At 56.7% G+C, this 16,253-nt stretch overlaps 1 protein-coding gene across 1 annotated transcript; it reads left to right on the plus strand.

Moving 5' to 3' along the window:
- The first annotated feature begins 7,521 nt into the window (after nt 1-7,521).
- Nucleotides 7,522-15,269, plus strand: ENTPD2 (ectonucleoside triphosphate diphosphohydrolase 2). The gene is made up of 9 exons (XM_031601446.2): nt 7,522-7,716; nt 10,915-11,032; nt 11,396-11,546; nt 11,673-11,832; nt 11,923-12,150; nt 12,643-12,909; nt 13,095-13,214; nt 13,495-13,629; nt 14,161-15,269. The coding sequence occupies exons 1-9, from the start codon at nt 7,606-7,608 to the stop codon at nt 14,359-14,361; spliced, it is 1,491 nt and encodes a 496-aa protein (XP_031457306.1). The 5' UTR covers nt 7,522-7,605; the 3' UTR covers nt 14,362-15,269.
- Nucleotides 15,270-16,253: the final 984 nt, after the last annotated feature.

The following is a 16,253-nucleotide window of genomic DNA, read 5'->3' on the forward strand; positions in this document are numbered from 1 at the left end:
CTTCATGGTGTATCCCCAGGACACAGCTGGGCAGTCTGTAAATACGGGGCTATCACGGAAAGCCCTGGGAGGGACAGAGCCACCACCTCTCCTGGTGCAAGAGGGAGGTAAATGTGTAAGAGCAATGCACCAAGGGGTAACAGGAGCTCAGTCTGAAGGGGGATGCTGATGCTGGGGGTTTGCATGAGCCCAAAGGGAGATTGCTGGCATGCCCAGAGAAGAGGAATCCGGAGGCTGTGAACATAGCCTGCACAGAGTGGTTAGCTTTTAAAGCAGTGCAATCTGATCCGTAATGATGTCATTTGGAAACTAACACCATTTCCAAGGGCAGAAAACACCAGAATGCTGGATTTTCAGGTGAGGTCCTCAGCACAAGCTTCCCAGTGCCTCCCAGCGACTCCAGAGACGCTATGCATGGCCACTCACATGGACAGCACTGGCTGCAGCTGCAGCTTTTGGTGTCATGCTGCCATGCCCCATGGATCAGCAGGAGGGAGCACCGGCACGCTGCAGCCTGGACCAGTCTCAGCCTTCGCTTCTACAGCTGTGGTAGCCCAGGTCAGCACCCAGCAGCCACTTGGCTGTGGCATTTAGGTTCTGTTTGTGGAAGTCCCTCTGCAGGCAGCCACCCACCCAACCGCAGCAGAACTGAAAGCAGGGATCTTAGGGTTCTCTTCCCAATGACAGCACTCAGTGGGATGTTTGGAAGGGAAGCTGAGTCATTTAGCCACCACTCACACAGCTCCAGGTGGTGCAGAGTGGGGGCAGAATGGTGCAGCCCCCAGCCGCTCCTGGAGACCTGGGCTGGGCACAGAGCTGGGGAGGCATCCCAGGACACAACTATTCCCCACCACCTTTTCCCAGCCCATTCCTCTGCCCCTTGCTCCAGCTAAGGAACCCATTTTTACTGAGCACCACTGGGTCCTGCTTGCTCTTCTGCTTTGCAGCACAGAATTACAAGCTCAGAGTGCCATTATTTCCTCCAATTGCAGCTGTTGGCATTGTGTGGTTCAGCTCAAAACTCAAGTTCCTACCAAAAGACAAAAAAAACTCCGGTTTTGCCATTGTATTCAAAAACTGAAAACAGCAACATTATTCTGCAGCTCATTAGCGCGCTCTCTCTCTCTCTCTCTCTTTTTAATCTATTATTTAATTGTCATGATTTTGGAATATCTGACTCTCATTTTTGAGTTCTGAGTCATTTGAGAAACAAAGCCCAAGAGAGACAGGGCAGAGCAGGGAGGCAGGAGCTCTGCAGGCGAACTCCTACCAAGGGTCTCCGCTTGGGCAACCAGGAGGGGTGAATACACAAACAAATGGCTTTAATCAGCTGATTAGAGCTGATTTGTCCCTGGCCTGGGTATGGATCAGGTCAATAACCTGACCTCGGCGATAGGCGATTTTGCAGCAGCTGCACAAAGCTTGCTGCTATTGCCCTGCACATCCCTGGGTTTGCTGGAGGAGCTGAGCCCAGATGTGGCCCAGGAGGCTGCATGGAAGTGGATGTCAAGGTGGTGGCTTAAGGAGAGTGCATTTCCAGCATTCTTTGCCCAAAGCAGCAGCCGGAGAGATTTCCCACCCACTGTCCAGATGCCTGCAAGCGTGAAACTGGAATCCTGCAGATTTGGGCACAAAGCTGGCTGTGACATAGCCCAGGGCAGCCACCAAGCTCTGAGTGCTGAGATGGGAAAAGAAGGACTCACATGGCCCAATGGGGGCTTCACTTTCCCATCCCTGTGCCTCAGGAAGCTTACTGTGCCCTCCCTGCAGTCTGTCCTGTGAGTATCTTCATCTGCTTTGCCTGTACCATCACACCAACACTGCTCTGCTGAGCACCTGGGTTCTGCTGCCAGGAGTGACGACACCTCAAGGCAGGATGACTGCATGCAGGGATCCGGATGGCCACAACCCGGATTGGTGGGGAGAGGGTGGGAAAATGCCATTTGCACAAAAAGTTCCTTTCCCCATCACTGGGACATGCCCCAGGGCGACAGCTCCAGCAAAGGAAGTGGCTCTAGGGGGGTTTTCTCCTTGTGTTCTGGGGTGTGGGAAGGACTGGAAACATGCCTGCTGGCTGCAGGCACTCCCCTGGGGCTGTGTGCCTCTCCAGAGGGACAAAAACCAACTATCGAAAGGAAACTCCCGTTGCTAGGGTGAGAAACAACAATGCCAGCACACTTACACTGAGCCACGAGGCCAGTGCTTTCCCTGCAGGACTGGCAGGATGTGGCAAGGAGAGGGCATGGGTGGGGGGCTGCTCCGGGGGAGCTGGGGCATTCTCTGCTTCATTATGCTGTAGTTATATCTCTGTCTTGCATAGTTTTCTTCCTCTTTGTCCTTATTTCATACGAATATGCCTTCATTCCTGAAAGGCTGTTTGGGACTTACAAAATAAAACCCTACAAACAAATAAGCAGAAATAAAGAGCACCTGCATCATGAGGTTTAGGAACTGTGGGTGCACATCGATGGAGGTGCCCCAGGCCATGGATGGGCCCTGGGCAGCCTGAGCTGGGGGGCAGCCAGCCCACAGCAGGAGTGGGGCTGGGGGCTGTGAGGTTCCTCCAACCCAACTGTGCTGTGATTCTGTGATTTTGGCATCCCAGCAGGGGAGCCCCATCCAGGTGGCCCAGGGGCAGCTGGCAGTGCCACCTTGCAGAGACGGCCCTATTTCCTGGCTCTTTGAGAACTGAGAATGCTGCTCCCCCAGCCAGGGACCCCTCTGTGAGCCTCTGGGCCAGCGCTGCCCTGGGAAATGAGAGAGGGAAAAGGTTTTAGAAAAGAAGGCGAAAATGGAGACTTGTGCTTGGGTTTGATCTTTGCTTCCAAGCGAGCAAACCTTGCCAGGAGCAGATTATAGCCTTGGATACGCGGGTACATTGCTGGTGAGAGGAAAAGCTTTGGGCTCAGAGCTCAGGCTCAGGGCCATCAGGGTGAGCTCCCACCCGGGGTGCTGCAGAAATTGGCTCAGCAGGAGCCGTCCTCATTTACGCTTTGCTCTGTTGCACCTCTTCATTTCTTCCTATCCCAAAGGAACATGAATCTGCAGCCTCGCTGCCCACAGATGGAACATTTGTGTGCTGGTGCCTTGATGCTGGAGCCCAGTGCATGTATTGAGGAGAGGTTCAGCACCAGCAGTTTGGGCAGCCCAGGTGCCCAAGTCGTCGGGCTCATGCAGAATTCAGAGTGCCCACAGGTTCCTGAGGAGGATTCCTGGGCTCTCAGCAGGTCAGCGTTTTGCTGTAGCAGCTCTTGAGCATGTCATGCAGCTGTGTGGGCTCTGCTGAGCTGTGCTGGTGGCTCGTCTTATCCCACTCGTCCTTATCTGACAATCATTGGGCGCTCCCAGATACATCTCCCCGCACTCACAGATGGGAGCAGAAAATCCCATTGCTAATCCCTCCCTTTGGAACTCATCCCGTTGCAGTGACTCCAAGCTCATCCCATCCTTCCTGTTATTTCCCAAACATATGTGGAGCCGCAGAGCCGCCCACCAGAACCCCCAGATGTCTTCTCTTTCCCATCCAGTGAAGATGCGGAGAAGCCCAGCCCTGGGCAGCCGACAGCCTACATCCTACACACTCCATTCTCCCCACTAGTGAGTCCTTTTGTTCCTTCCAGTTCCTACACTTGTCACCCGTTCAGCCCAGGCAGTTCGTGCCCAGATGACCCCGTGTTACCTGCTTTTGCTGGGACAGGTGGATTAGACAAACCTCTTTCCTTTGCCTGGGAAATGAGCTGTCCTGAGGTTCGGGGTGAGCAAGGTGCCCTTCCTTTCCTCATCTTTGTTCCTCACCTGTTGCTTTGTCCTCAGCGAGTGTTTTGGCTCTGAGTCCCTCAGGGTGGGGACGGGCATTGTAACACAGCTGGGACAGGGCCACACCAGGACTGATTTTCCTGGTGCCTCACCTCCCAGGCAGGAGCTGTGCCCCTGAGCTTGGCGAAGAGCTGAAGTCAATGCCCATGTCGATAAGACACTCATCCCAAGAGCCTACAGATGTGCTGGCCATGCTGGTGCCGACTCCTAAATCAGATATACGTGGGACCACCACCCAGTGTTTACCCAGACATGAGGCGAGTAAAGGCATAGCTGGGGCTCTGTTTCTGCCCTGTCTGTGCTTATTGCACCCCATTCCTCAGGGCTCGCTGGGAAGCAAAGATATCATTTAGTGTCATATTCTGCTCCTTCCCTGTCTGGCCCATGTAGTGAAAGTGGGATGTAAGCATGCAGGATTTGCATTAACTCATGGCAATGTTATTGTCTGGCAGCACAGCCCTGGCCCTGCCTCTGGCTGATGATACTCGAGGCTACAAAAACAACAGGGTGGCAGGGTGACAAGGGGGTAGCGTGGCAGGAGGATGACAAGGCATCAGAGTGATGAGGCAGTAGGATGACAAAGGGGCAAGGTGACAAGATGGCAGGGTGACAAGGCAGCGAGGTGGTCAGACTGCACCAGGCTGGCTCCCTGCTGAGCTGCATACTCATTGAACCTGCTTACTCAGACAGATCCTTTGCTTCAAAATCTGGGTCCCTGCAGAGGTGACATCTGTGTCACTGGAGTGTTCCTTGCATTGCAAGGAACCTGCATATCTTTGGTTTCCTCAGACAAATGAGGCTGAACTCTCTTCTTCCCATGGCATTAGGAAATCCCCTGTTCTATCCTCTTCTGCCTTGCTTTCCTTTTTTCCTCTGATTTCATTCATGCCTGGAACTTATTATGTATTCCTCAACATGAATTGCCCATCTGGTATCACCACTTCACTGCAAGCACTGTGTCCTCCTGGGGCCATAGCTGGGATGTCCCTGTGGGGCTGGTGCTGCCTGCACAGTGTGGGTAGAGGCACAGCTGCCACACTCTGACCCATAGCCCTGTGGATGGGCAGGATGGGAGCTGCTATTCACCTGGCAGTGGGCCTGGCACCAGGTGCAGCAGTGTCACTGTGCACTGTTGTGCAGCACCACTGGATATTTCTCTGGTTCCATGTAAGTTTGTGTGTCTGTAATTCCCCTTGCATGGCTGGGACCGCGTCCAGCCCATGGGAATGTCTCAGTGCTTGGTGCTTTCCTGCCTGTGCTGGAAGATGGGTCTCCCAGCATGTCAGCTTTGGCTTGAGGCTCTGCTGAAGCCCTGAGGGCTGAGCAGCACTGCAGTGCTGTACTGAAGTGCTCCATAGGTTCCTCACTCTGCAGCTCCCTGGAAAGCAGTGCCAGCGCGAGGCACACTGGGAATCACAGCAGCTAATGGCCAGGGCTGGCCATGGGCTCCCTCAGAGCTCGGCTTGAGCTATTCCAGACATTCCTCATTCAACACTGGTCAGAAGAAAGCATGGTTCCTCTTCAAACAGCCTCTGAAGACCTGCTGCTGATTCAGCCAGCAATCGTGGAGCCGCTCCCCCTTGCAGGGGCTGCCCGGCTCTCGGGGCACTCCTGGGACCCCCAGCCCACAGCGCCATCCCCCCCTGCTCACCTTGAAGCTCAGCAGGCTGTGCATGTCCCCGGAGCCGAGGCAGAGCAGGAGGATGCCCAGGATTCAGCCAGGAAGAGAAATGCCAAGTTTGGCAGCTGTCAAGGAAAGAGTTAGGAGTGATCCAGAGGAGATCCTTCTGCCTCTGTGTTAATCCCCAGCGCTGCTGTGCCTATGGCAGCTGCAGGAGTGCACTTCAGGAAGGCTATGGGGTGAGGAGAGCAGTGAGAATCAGCAGGAGCAGTCCAGACAACTGAGAAGGAAAAGTGAGTGGAGCCTATAAAGCCATCAGTGGGGCAGGAAGATGGAGGTAACTGCGCTCTGCTAATCATTGCACCCAGGTATTAGCAGCAGTAGACTTAAATGAAAGGGGAACACACAATTCTTTTTTTCCTACATAAACCTGTACATGAATGTCTTGAAGTTCACCGGCATAGGTTTTCCAGCAGATAAATGCTGAAAGTAAGAAGTTATCCATAGCTGCACACAGACGCGGTAAGGGTGGAGAATCTTAGACTCATAGAATCATAGAATGGCCTGGGTTGAAAAGGACCACAATGTTCATCTCATTTCAACCTCCCTGCTATGTGCAGGTCGCCAACCAGCAGACCAGGCTGCCCAGAGCCACATCCAGCCTGGCCTCGAATGCCTGCAGGGATGGGGCATCCACAGCCTCCTTGGGCAACCTGTTCCAGTGCCTCACCACTGTCTGGCTGAAAAACTTCCTCCTAATATCCAACCTAAACCTCCCCTGTCTCAGTTTAAAACCATTCCCCCTTGTCCTATCACTATCCACCCTCATAAACAGCCGTTCCCCCTCCTGTTTTATATGCTCCCTTCAAGTATTGGACAACCACAATGAGGCCTCCCTGCAGCCTTCTCTTCTCCAAGCTGAACAAGCCCAGTTCCTGGGCGCACTGCCCTCACTGTATCCCTGTTGCACCTTTCCCTTCCCCAGCCCCTGCTCCAGGCACTGCTGCGGCCCCAGGCAGAACAGAGGGGTGCTGGGGCTCCTGTTCTGCAGCCAAAAGACTGAAACGAATCATAGAATGGCCTGGGTTGAAAAGGACCACAATGATCATCTAGTTTCAACCCCCAAAACAAAGCCTGTGTGGCTCTGGTGAGCCTCCCTCCCACTGCCTCTCCTGCACAGGGATGGTTTCCCCCTCAGCAGAGGCACATGGCAGTGGGAGCACTTCCTGCTTCCCCACCACGCAGGGGCTCACCACAAAGCCCCACAGGCCGTGAGCAGGAGCTGGGTGCTCTGCTGGTTCTTCTGCAGAGAGAAGCCCAGGAAGGAGCTGTGCTCGGCGGTACAGCGCTGGGGGTTCCCTTCCAGCAGTGGAGCTGCCATGATGTGCAAGGAGCATCTTGCTTCAGAAACAAGCACTGCGAGGCAGCCTACAGGGAGCTGAAGGAGCCCTCCTGCACACAGCCCAGCTGGGCTGGAAGCCACTTTCACTCCTCTCCTTGGTGATATCTCCTTGTTTATTATTTTGCTCACTGTTTGATCCCTGTAAGCAAGCTCAAAATGTCCTTCTCAGGCAGGGCCCCAGCCTTGCTTGGCTTGGTGCTCCATTTGGAAATGCGTTACATTATTCACTTGTGACCATATTAAAAACAATCCCAATATATATCTGAGCTCCTTAGGGCTGTCATAAACTTGCAATGATTAAAAGCAGAAACACGTTGCTAACACTTAATCTTGGTAGGCAAGACTCCTCACAGCTTTCCATAGCGTTCCATAGCGCTGCACACGCTGAAACCCTCGCGGTGTTGGGGACGAGAGGGCCCCCCTTTCCCAGAGCCCGGCTGGGGGTGGGGGCGTGGGGGGCTGAGCCCACGGGAGAGTGATGCCCGGGGGCCGGGCGCGAGCTGCGCCCTGGGATAGGGACAACGCCCGGGGCGGGGGGAGATGGAGCTGAGCCCCGTTAGGGGGTGTAGGGCTGCGGGGGCCCGGGGCGGGGGTCGGCGCGGGGCCGAGCGGCACGGCAGGGCCCGGTGTCCCGCCCGGGTGGGCCGGGGCGGCGGTGACTCAGCCGGGAGAGGCGGGCGAGGAGGAGGAGGAGGAGGAGCGGCGGCCGCCGCAGAGCCGCTCACCTGCCCCCACCGAGCGGCGGCAGCGCCCGCTCGGCCCCGCCATGGCCCGCCGGGCCGCCGCCGTGCTGCTGCTGCTCGCCCTCGGCTGCCTCCTGGGCATCCTCCTGCTCTGCCTCGGCTCCGGGGACACGCGCGGCCCGCCGAGCTTCAAGGTGAGCCGGGGGGGGACGGCGCTGCGGGGTGGGGGTCCCGGGAGTGCCCCGAGAGCCGGGCAGCCCCTGCGAAGGGGGGCGGCTCCGCGATGCGCGGGTCCCACTGTGGTCCCCGAGCCGCTGCCGCGGGGTCGGGGCGGGGGGGCGGCGCGCCGGGCGCCTCCAGCTGCACTGCGGGGCGAGGAGGACTCTTGTCTGTGAGAACGAGCTGCTCTTTTTTTTTTTTTTTTTTTTTTTTTTTTATTGTAAATTCAGGCACAGAAGGAAGTTCCCAACCAACTCCTTACTGGGGAAGTGCTCCAATTCACTCTTTTGCTGCCCGGATCTTTTGTTTTAAAAAATCCCGTGTCCTCCAGGGACAGACAGCTAGTGCAGGCGGAGCAGGCTCCTGCCATGGAAAGTGGTTCACCCAAACCTCTTTCTCACCCCGAGCTTTCTGAGCCAGCCTGGATGCCAGCTGTGTGTCTTTTCTCTGGGTTTGAACGATGCAATAAAGATTAGGTTGAGAAAATGGGCTGGTTTAGCTGGGGTGATAGTCCCCAGTTGTCAGTAGGCTTTAATAATTAACTCTTTTCCTGTGACACATTGCTCTGCTGTGTGCTGTGGCATTTAGAACTGGGGTTATAGCTGTTTTCCAGACAGATTTCGTCCCTTGGGACAGAGGGGAAACAGATGGACCCCTGCTGAGTCCCACCTGTGTTTGCAGTGCTTTGGTTGCTGTGCAAAGACTGTTCTCCTGCAGCGGGAGCTCAAAGCCAGCTGTGCTCAGGGGATCCCTTTCCTCTCCCTGCAGGTTAGAGCTGCATGCAGGTTCCTGAGGCTGAGCTCAGGAACCCGGGCTTTGCCCCATCTCTGGATGGAGCAAACATAGACAGTGACCACAGTGGGGCCGTTGTCACCGCAACACCGCCCCACAGCCACCCTGGAAGCCAGCAGCTGTGTCCCCAGCCCTGCTTGGGACAGGAGAAGGCTGAGACAGTGAAGCAGGGGATGCCAGCTCAACAGCCAGCCAGCAGCTCCCCAGCCTGTGTCACACTGCTGTGGGACGAAGGTGCCCTTGGGGGGGGGGGGTGGGATGTGAGTGCCTGCTGGCCTTGGGATCAGTGCTGGGATCAGGCTGTGGGCAGTGGCAGGAGTTGTGCCATAGCCCTGCTCCACTGTGGCTGTCAGTGGGGGCTGCAGGCCCATCCTGCCACTGTAGTTGGTGACTTGGTTGTCTCATTAGCAGCAACTGCTGGATGGTAGCTCGGCTCACTGGCAAGCTAAGGTTAACCCATAGCTTCACTTCTCCTTCCAGCTCCTTTGCTTAGAATATAGCCCTAAAAATACCCCAGATTATTTATTCTGCTGCCAGAGGGACTGATCTTGGGAGCGTGCTCTTCTCCTTCCTTTCTGGGTACACAGCTGAACTTAAAGCATCGCAGCCTCACAGCTTTGAGCCATTTTCTTTCCTTCTGTGGGATCGGCGGATCCTGTGGGTACTCAGCTCAGCTGTCATGGTGCTACCAGATGCTGGTATTGTGGGACTGTCCCACACTCAGGCCAGGTCTGTGGACACATTTGCAAAGCCATGCCATTCAGGGTGCTTATGGCCAGAGCATGGCACAGGGGCTGGCATCATGGCAGGACTTGTCCCCAAGTACCATGCAGGAGCTGTCAGTACATGTATACCCCAGGTCTAGAGGGCTCTGCCCTGTCTGAGAGGAGAGAGTCTGCCCTCAGAGGCTTTTAGAGCAAAGGGCACAGGGACATGCCCACTGGGGGTGGTGGGTTCTGCAAACCGCTCCGTGCTGCAACCCAGGTCTGATGCAACCCCCATGCAGCAGCTCCAGGCTGCAGCTGGGCACAGAAATGGGGGTTCAGTGCATGTCACCAGATAGCACCTCTCCCCAGCTTCTGCTCAGGGCAAGCACAGAGGAAGTCAAGAGATGAAATGCGGTTAAGAGGGGGTGTGAGTGAGATGCAGCCTCAGCCTCCCTTACCCCTGTGGAGCTCAGGTCTTGCTCTTGATGTGGGGTCAGGGCTGCTGCTCCGGTTTGCCTTGCATGGCAGCGGGGCCACAGTATCTTGCAGAGTGTGCCCTGCTCTTTGCAGGCCCCAGAAGGCAGAGCAGCTGTCCCAGACATGCACATGCTCACCATGGGACACACACATGCCTGTGCACATGCGTACATGCAGCACACATTCACAGGCACTTAAATGCACATGCACATATCCACACAGGCAGCTGCATGCACAGACACAAGCCTGCATGCTTGCATGCATTCTCCCCCTTTCATCTACATCTATAGTAAACGTGCCCACACGTGCATCTACGTGTACACATGCCCATGCACACGTGCCCCCACCTGTGTGCACCCCTCTGGAAGCTGGCAACCAGCTTGCCCCACACTGCACTTTGTCCCTGGGCATTCCCCCCCCCCCCCCTACAGGTGCACAGGGCAATAATTGGGATGGTGTGGAGGACATCAGGCCCCTGGGCCACCTTCCTGCTGGCCACAGGGCTGGTGGGCACACATGTGGCACTGAGCAGCTGGGTGGTTCTGGGACCCTCCTGGGGCCCCTCACGTGCACGGCCCTGTCCCCACCAGCAGCCCACAGGCAGGGAGGCAGGGCCGGGACAGAAGCAGCCTGTCTGGGGGCCACATGGGTGGTGAAAGGCTTCACGGCATGCAGGTAAAGCCCTTCTCCAGGCCGCGTTTAGGATGGAGGTGGTCTCACTCCAGAGAGATGCTCAGCTCGTGCAGAACGCTCTCCGCCTCCTGCCAGCAGCAACACAGCCCTGGCCGGTGCAGGACCCCCAGCGGTCCCATGCCCTCAGAGGGGTCTGGGAGCTGTGGCTCGGTGGGACGGGGTGGCTCCTCCTGGAGCCCTGTAACCGTGCTTGGCAGGAGGAGAGGGGTTATTTATAGCCGGAGAATGGCCGAGCCTTACAAGGGCAGGCAGGGATGAGGTGGCGGGCTGCCCTTCTTTGGGGCGCCGGGTCCCGGAGCAGCTCCCAGGTGTCCTCCCGCCCTGCGGGGCAGCACTCGCTCAGGGGAGCGCTTCTCCGTGCCCCCCCGCCCTGAGCAGCGCCTGTTCCGCTGCCCGCGGTGCCCCGGGCCGGGACGGAGCGCGGTGTGCGTGGCGGGCCGTGCTGGGCGCAGCGCTGCTCGCCTGCGGGAAGCGCCCGGCTGACCCCCACCTCTCCGCCTGCAGTACGGCATCGTGCTGGACGCCGGGTCCTCCCACACGGCCGTGTTCATCTACAAGTGGCCCGCGGACAAGGAGAACGACACTGGGGTGGTCAGCGAGCACAGCATGTGCGATGTGGAGGGTAAGGGCTGTCCCGGCAGCGGCGGTGGCACGTCCCTCGCTGGCCCTGCTGTCTCCCCGTGCTCCCAGCGGAAGCAAGGAGGTGCTAGGAGGCGTCCTGCTCTGCTCCCTAAACCTCCCCCGTTCCCAGGGAAGATGTGCTCGGAATACGCCAACAGTTTCTCTCTCCAAACCCAGGGTGGTTCACTGCCCAGCGGAGAGTGAGCTGTAGCTGAGCCCCTCTCTGCTGTCGTTGTGTCCGTCCACAGCAACCCTCAGCCTTTCTGAGCATCCGGGGGGGGAGGGGGGGAGGGGAGAAGCCACTCCCCGAGCATCCTCCGCCCATCCCCATGGCTGCAGGGCGATGCAGTTTCCCTCTCCACAGGTCCTGGCATCTCCAGCTACAGCTCCAAACCTCCGGGTGCTGGGAAAAGCTTAGAGCACTGCCTGAGCCAGGCTATGAGAGACGTGCCCAAGGAGAAGCACGCAGGCACTCCGCTCTACCTGGGTGCCACGGCTGGCATGCGCCTGCTCAGGTGAGCGGTAACCCTGCTGTGCTGCCAGGGGATCTGGGGATGTCTCTGCAGGGATGTGACCCTTCCCCACCTGCCTGCAGCTCTCTCTCTGTCCCTTGCACTGCTGTGTCTCCGTCTCTCCCGCAGAATTGCAGACCCAAAGTCCTCAGACGCCGTCCTCAGTGAAGTGACAGCCACACTGAAGTCATACCCCTTTGATTTCCGGGGAGCAAAGATCCTGTCAGGGGAGGAGGAGGGAGTGTTTGGCTGGGTCACGGCAAACTACCTCCTGGAGAACTTCATCAAGGTGGGCAGGGGCACACAGCGGGGCCAGTAGGGCAGTCAGGCTGTCCTGAAACTCATCATGTCCCACACCCACCGCTGTCTCCTTGCCTAGCGTGGTTGGCTTGGGGAATGGATCCAATCCAAGAAGAGGACCCTGGGGGCCATGGACTTCGGAGGTGCTTCCACACAGATCACCTTTGAAACCAGTGATGCCATTGAAGATCCCAAAAATGAAGTGATGCTGAAACTGTATGGCCAGCCATACAAGGTGTACACCCACAGCTTCCTCTGCTATGGAAGGGACCAGGTCCTCAAGAGGCTGCTCTCAAAGGTCCTTCAGGTACTAGCACGTGCTCGCCTGTCACTACTCCAGCATTCATACAGAATAGGAGGTACCAGACCTGGCTCCTTTCAAGCACCTTGCTTTGGACTTGTGACTGCCCCCCTGGGTTCAGCAGTGGGGACTGGGGAGGGATGATTTGCAGAAACCCAAGAGTTGCCAGGCCTCCTGCTTCCCCTATAGGCATCTCCTAGCCCTGTTCACTAGGGCAGGCCAGCTGCACACATTTCTCAGCCAACTCAATGCAACTCAACTCAAAAGCCAACACTGGCTTTTGCCCCTGAAGCCTCTCCCATACTTCCAGGGCTTCATCCTCTCTCCTTAAGCCTGTGTCAATCATCTCCAGACACTGGTGGCAACTGCTGGCTTCTGTGCTCCTCTGCGTCCCGCTTCCCAGGCTCATCAGCACCTCCCCTCCAGGAACCGGAGGCAATGCAGCACTGGGGTTGTGGCACAGGGGAGCTGGGATGACGTGTGTTGCTCCTCCGGCAGGCTGAGAACTACCAAGAAACTGTCGCCAATCCTTGCTGGCCCAGGGGCTACAGCAAGCGTCTGTCACTGAGCAGCATCTATGACAGCCCCTGCACGGAGAAGGAGCAGCCCGGCCTTCCCCTCAACACCACCGTCGTTGTGTCCGGCACTGGGAATGGGAACCTCTGTGCTGTGCACGTCAGCAAGCTCTTTGACTTCACCAACTGCTCCTTCTCCCGCTGCTCCTTCGATGGAGTTTTCCAGCCTGAGGTTTCAGGAAACTTCATCGTAAGTCCCAGCACAGAGCAGGGTGGTGGGCTGGCCGTGTGGAGGGTCCAGGTGTCACATGGCAGCAAAGCCGTACTGCAGCTCTGCAAGGATGGTTGCTTGTGCCCACCACACTGGTTACACAGCTCTCTATGGCGCAAGTTTGTTCCCGGCTTGTCCTACAGCTGCTTCCACTCCTCCATTAGGCCTTCTCTGCCTTCTTCTACACGGTGGACTTCATCCAGACAGTGATGGAGAGACCTGTGCACTTGCCCAGTGACCTGAAGGATGCTGCTGAGACCATCTGTGCCACCAGCTGGAATGAGGTGGGCTCCCAGGCACTCAGGGGAGGAGAGGGCTGCTTTGCATGGGGCCCCAGGCTCCAAGAGCAGCCCTTAGAGGGGCCTGGGTGCCCTGGCACCCTCCCATCCCATGCAGCATGGAGAGGGTTGGTGATGGTTCCCACATGGGACCAAGAGAGGCTCGGGAGGGTATGAGCAGCACCTTGGCCAGCCAGGTGCAATCACCCAGAGCCTCTGACTACAGAAACTTTTTGGACCCTACTGGCTTGATCTTTTTTCTCTGTACCTCCATGGTCCCATTCAGCTGTACCAGAAAGCTCCCAGGCTGGAGAAGAGGCTGCCCGATTACTGTGCTACCAGCATGTTTGTTTATCTGCTCATCACAAAGGGCTACAACTTCAACAACCGTTCCTTCCCCAGTATTGCCTTCCAGAAAAAGGTGGGTAACACCAGGGCACACAGCCATCCCATGGTATTCATTCAACACTGGAACAAAAAGTAAGAGATGAACCCACACCAAGAGCTGAGCGATATGTGAGGGAAGGTCCTCGGGAACAGGAGGGGCATATATTTTGGGAACAAATGAACTGAGTTAACCATAGGGTGGTGACAGAGTCAGGAATTTCAAGGTCCACCAGTTCCTTCTTGGTCCTCCAAACAGCAGAGATCTCAAACAACCCAGGCTTGTTGATCCTGCTCGGGGCAGGATCCCAACTTTGCCAAGTCCAACCAGGTACATGGGGCATGGGGTGGGGAGCAAGGTCAGGACTGTCCCAGGCAGATAAGATCCTCCTCCCATCAGATGAGACCAGTTAAGCACGTGGACACTGTCCCACCAGGGCACTGTTTGTGCTGGACCCACAGGTGAGCAAGGACTCGGGCTGCTGTGAGCTGCCCGCCATTGGGCTGACAATGGAAGGTCCCCCGAGGCCCACAGAGCTGTGCTGACTGTGCTGTGCTGTTTTCACAGGCAGGAGAAACCTCCATCGGTTGGGCCCTCGGCTACATGCTGAACCTCACCAACATGATCCCGGCAGAGGAGCCTGCTTCCCACAGAAGCATGCTGTACAACTACTGGGTCATCCTCATCTTGCTCTTTGTGATCACCACCCTGACAGCTCTGCTGACTGCTGTCTACCTGCTCCGGCGCAGCAAGTCCAGCACAATCTAACCATGGGACAGGACAGGCCTTCTCTGCAGCACCCAACACCATCCTTCCTGCTGGAGTCTCCGTGGCCTGAGTACTTGGGATTCAGCAAGTGCTCGGAGATGCTCTCCCTGACACCTGATGCTGTATGCCCCAGAGGGAAAGCTGCCCCTTTTTGCCCTCCCTTTGCTTTCAAGCTGCAGAAAGAGGGGGATAAAAGAGGAGGAGAATGTCTTAAGGGATTCCCAGTGCTACTCAGGGACAGATGCTGAAGCAGGCTTGAGGTCCAGACATTCATATCTGGGGTATCTGTCTGCTTCTCAACTCGGGCTGATCTGGGCCAATGAGCCCAGACAACTGTATTCTCACATACATACATGGGGAGGGTGGGGAATATTACTCTAGTCCTTATAGCCGACTCACTACCTGTCCCTGGAGAACCAGCCCAGCCATTCCGGGGAGCTCTGGGCATCACCCAGAACTTAACTGTCTTTCTGGTGGATGCACAAATCCCAGTGAACTTCCTGAGGGCCAAATCCTGGCCTGGACTTCCACCTGTCTCTGCTTGGGACCATCAGATAGGGGCTTAGCAACAAGCAGAGCAGGCAGCTTCTTGTGCCCCCCAGCAATCAGATGCAGTGCCTTCCTCATTCCTGCAGTCCCTATGCCAGTCTCAGCTGTGCCACAACTGCTGCCTTGGGCTCCCAGCTGCTGCAGCAGGGGCATGGATTTGCTGCAGGATCAGGGCTTTGTGCAGCTTGAGGGTTTGAGCCCTGCATCACCCCAAGGCAGACATCTCAGAGGATGTGCCTTTATTTCTGAATGAGTGAAAAAAAAAATAACAGGGACATGGGAATGTGCAGGAAGGCTTGTGGGCTTCGTTTTATTTTGTTGGTTCTTTTTTTATAATCAAAAATAAATCTTTGTAACCACTCCTGTGGCTTTGTTGGTGTGACAGCAATGGGCTGACAAGGACTGGCTGTGCTGCAGGCGTGGAGGCACAGGTGGGCTCCACTGGGACACAGCTGCATGCCCAGCTTTACACGAAGGACTCACTCCCTTCAAGCCTGCCTGGTGCTCAGACACAGCCATGGTTTTTACACCCTCCCAGCCTGCAGAATCCCCAAAGAGAGGCCAGGCTGGGCTTAAAGTCTGGGATCAGGTCCACCTGGAAATGGAAGTTTCAGGCAGCTAGCTGAGAAGTTCAGGCCTCCCAAACACGGCCATCCCAAAGGTGCACGCAGGCAGCTCTGCTCTGTGCAGTCCCTGCGCTCCAGGGCACACACGACAGGCCACACAGGGCAGAACAGCAGCCTGCAGAAATTCAGTTTGTCAAGGCAGGCTGCTCTGAGCTGCCAGACTCACAGAACCACCTGGACAACTGCACAGAGGCCAACCCAGCTCCTCAATCCCACCTGCTCACAGCCTGCTGCCTGGCCACATTCCTCAGAAGAGAAGCAGCTTCTCACTGCCCTCCCTATTCTCACAGCCCCATTTCTTCTCCACGGGTTTCCTCGCCGACTGACATCCTGCCCTGCAGGTCCTACAGTCCTGTAGCACCGTGCTCTGCTTAATGCGCCCTCTTCTCATTTCAGCTGTTCTGACAGCTGCTTCCCACCTCCCCGTAGGAGCAAACAGGATTCTGGCTCACGATGCTCCAACGTTTCCTCCCTCCTCTCCCTTTCCCAGCACAGGAGCTCCCTCCCGCGGCTCTGCTCAGTGACTGCGCCCGGATCTCTGGCGGAAGGAAGCGCTTCTGCTCCCCCTCTGAAGCCGAGCAGTGCCGCCCCGCTGGAAGAAAGCGGCTTGCTGCAGCATCCGGGCTGGGTTTTCCCATCTGAGAAATTCAGCTGCGACCGATTCAGAGCTGCACATCCATACAGAGCCGGCTTAACCTATGGGCTTCATTCGAGGGT

Source organism: Phasianus colchicus, chromosome 19 (assembly GCF_987193195.1).
Source record: "Phasianus colchicus chromosome 19, bPhaCol1.hap1.1, whole genome shotgun sequence".
Classification (NCBI taxonomy): domain Eukaryota; kingdom Metazoa; phylum Chordata; class Aves; order Galliformes; family Phasianidae; genus Phasianus; species Phasianus colchicus.

Coding starts and splice junctions, on each gene's coding strand:
- ENTPD2 (XM_031601446.2), top strand. CDS start 7,606: ATGGCCCGCCGGGCCGCCGCCGTGCTGCTGCTGCTCGCCCTCGGCTGC. Junction 11,833..11,922: donor TCCTGGAGAACTTCATCAAG/GTGGGCAGGGGC, acceptor CTCCTTGCCTAG/CGTGGTTGGCTTGGGGAATG. Junction 12,910..13,094: donor AGGTTTCAGGAAACTTCATC/GTAAGTCCCAGC, acceptor CTCCTCCATTAG/GCCTTCTCTGCCTTCTTCTA.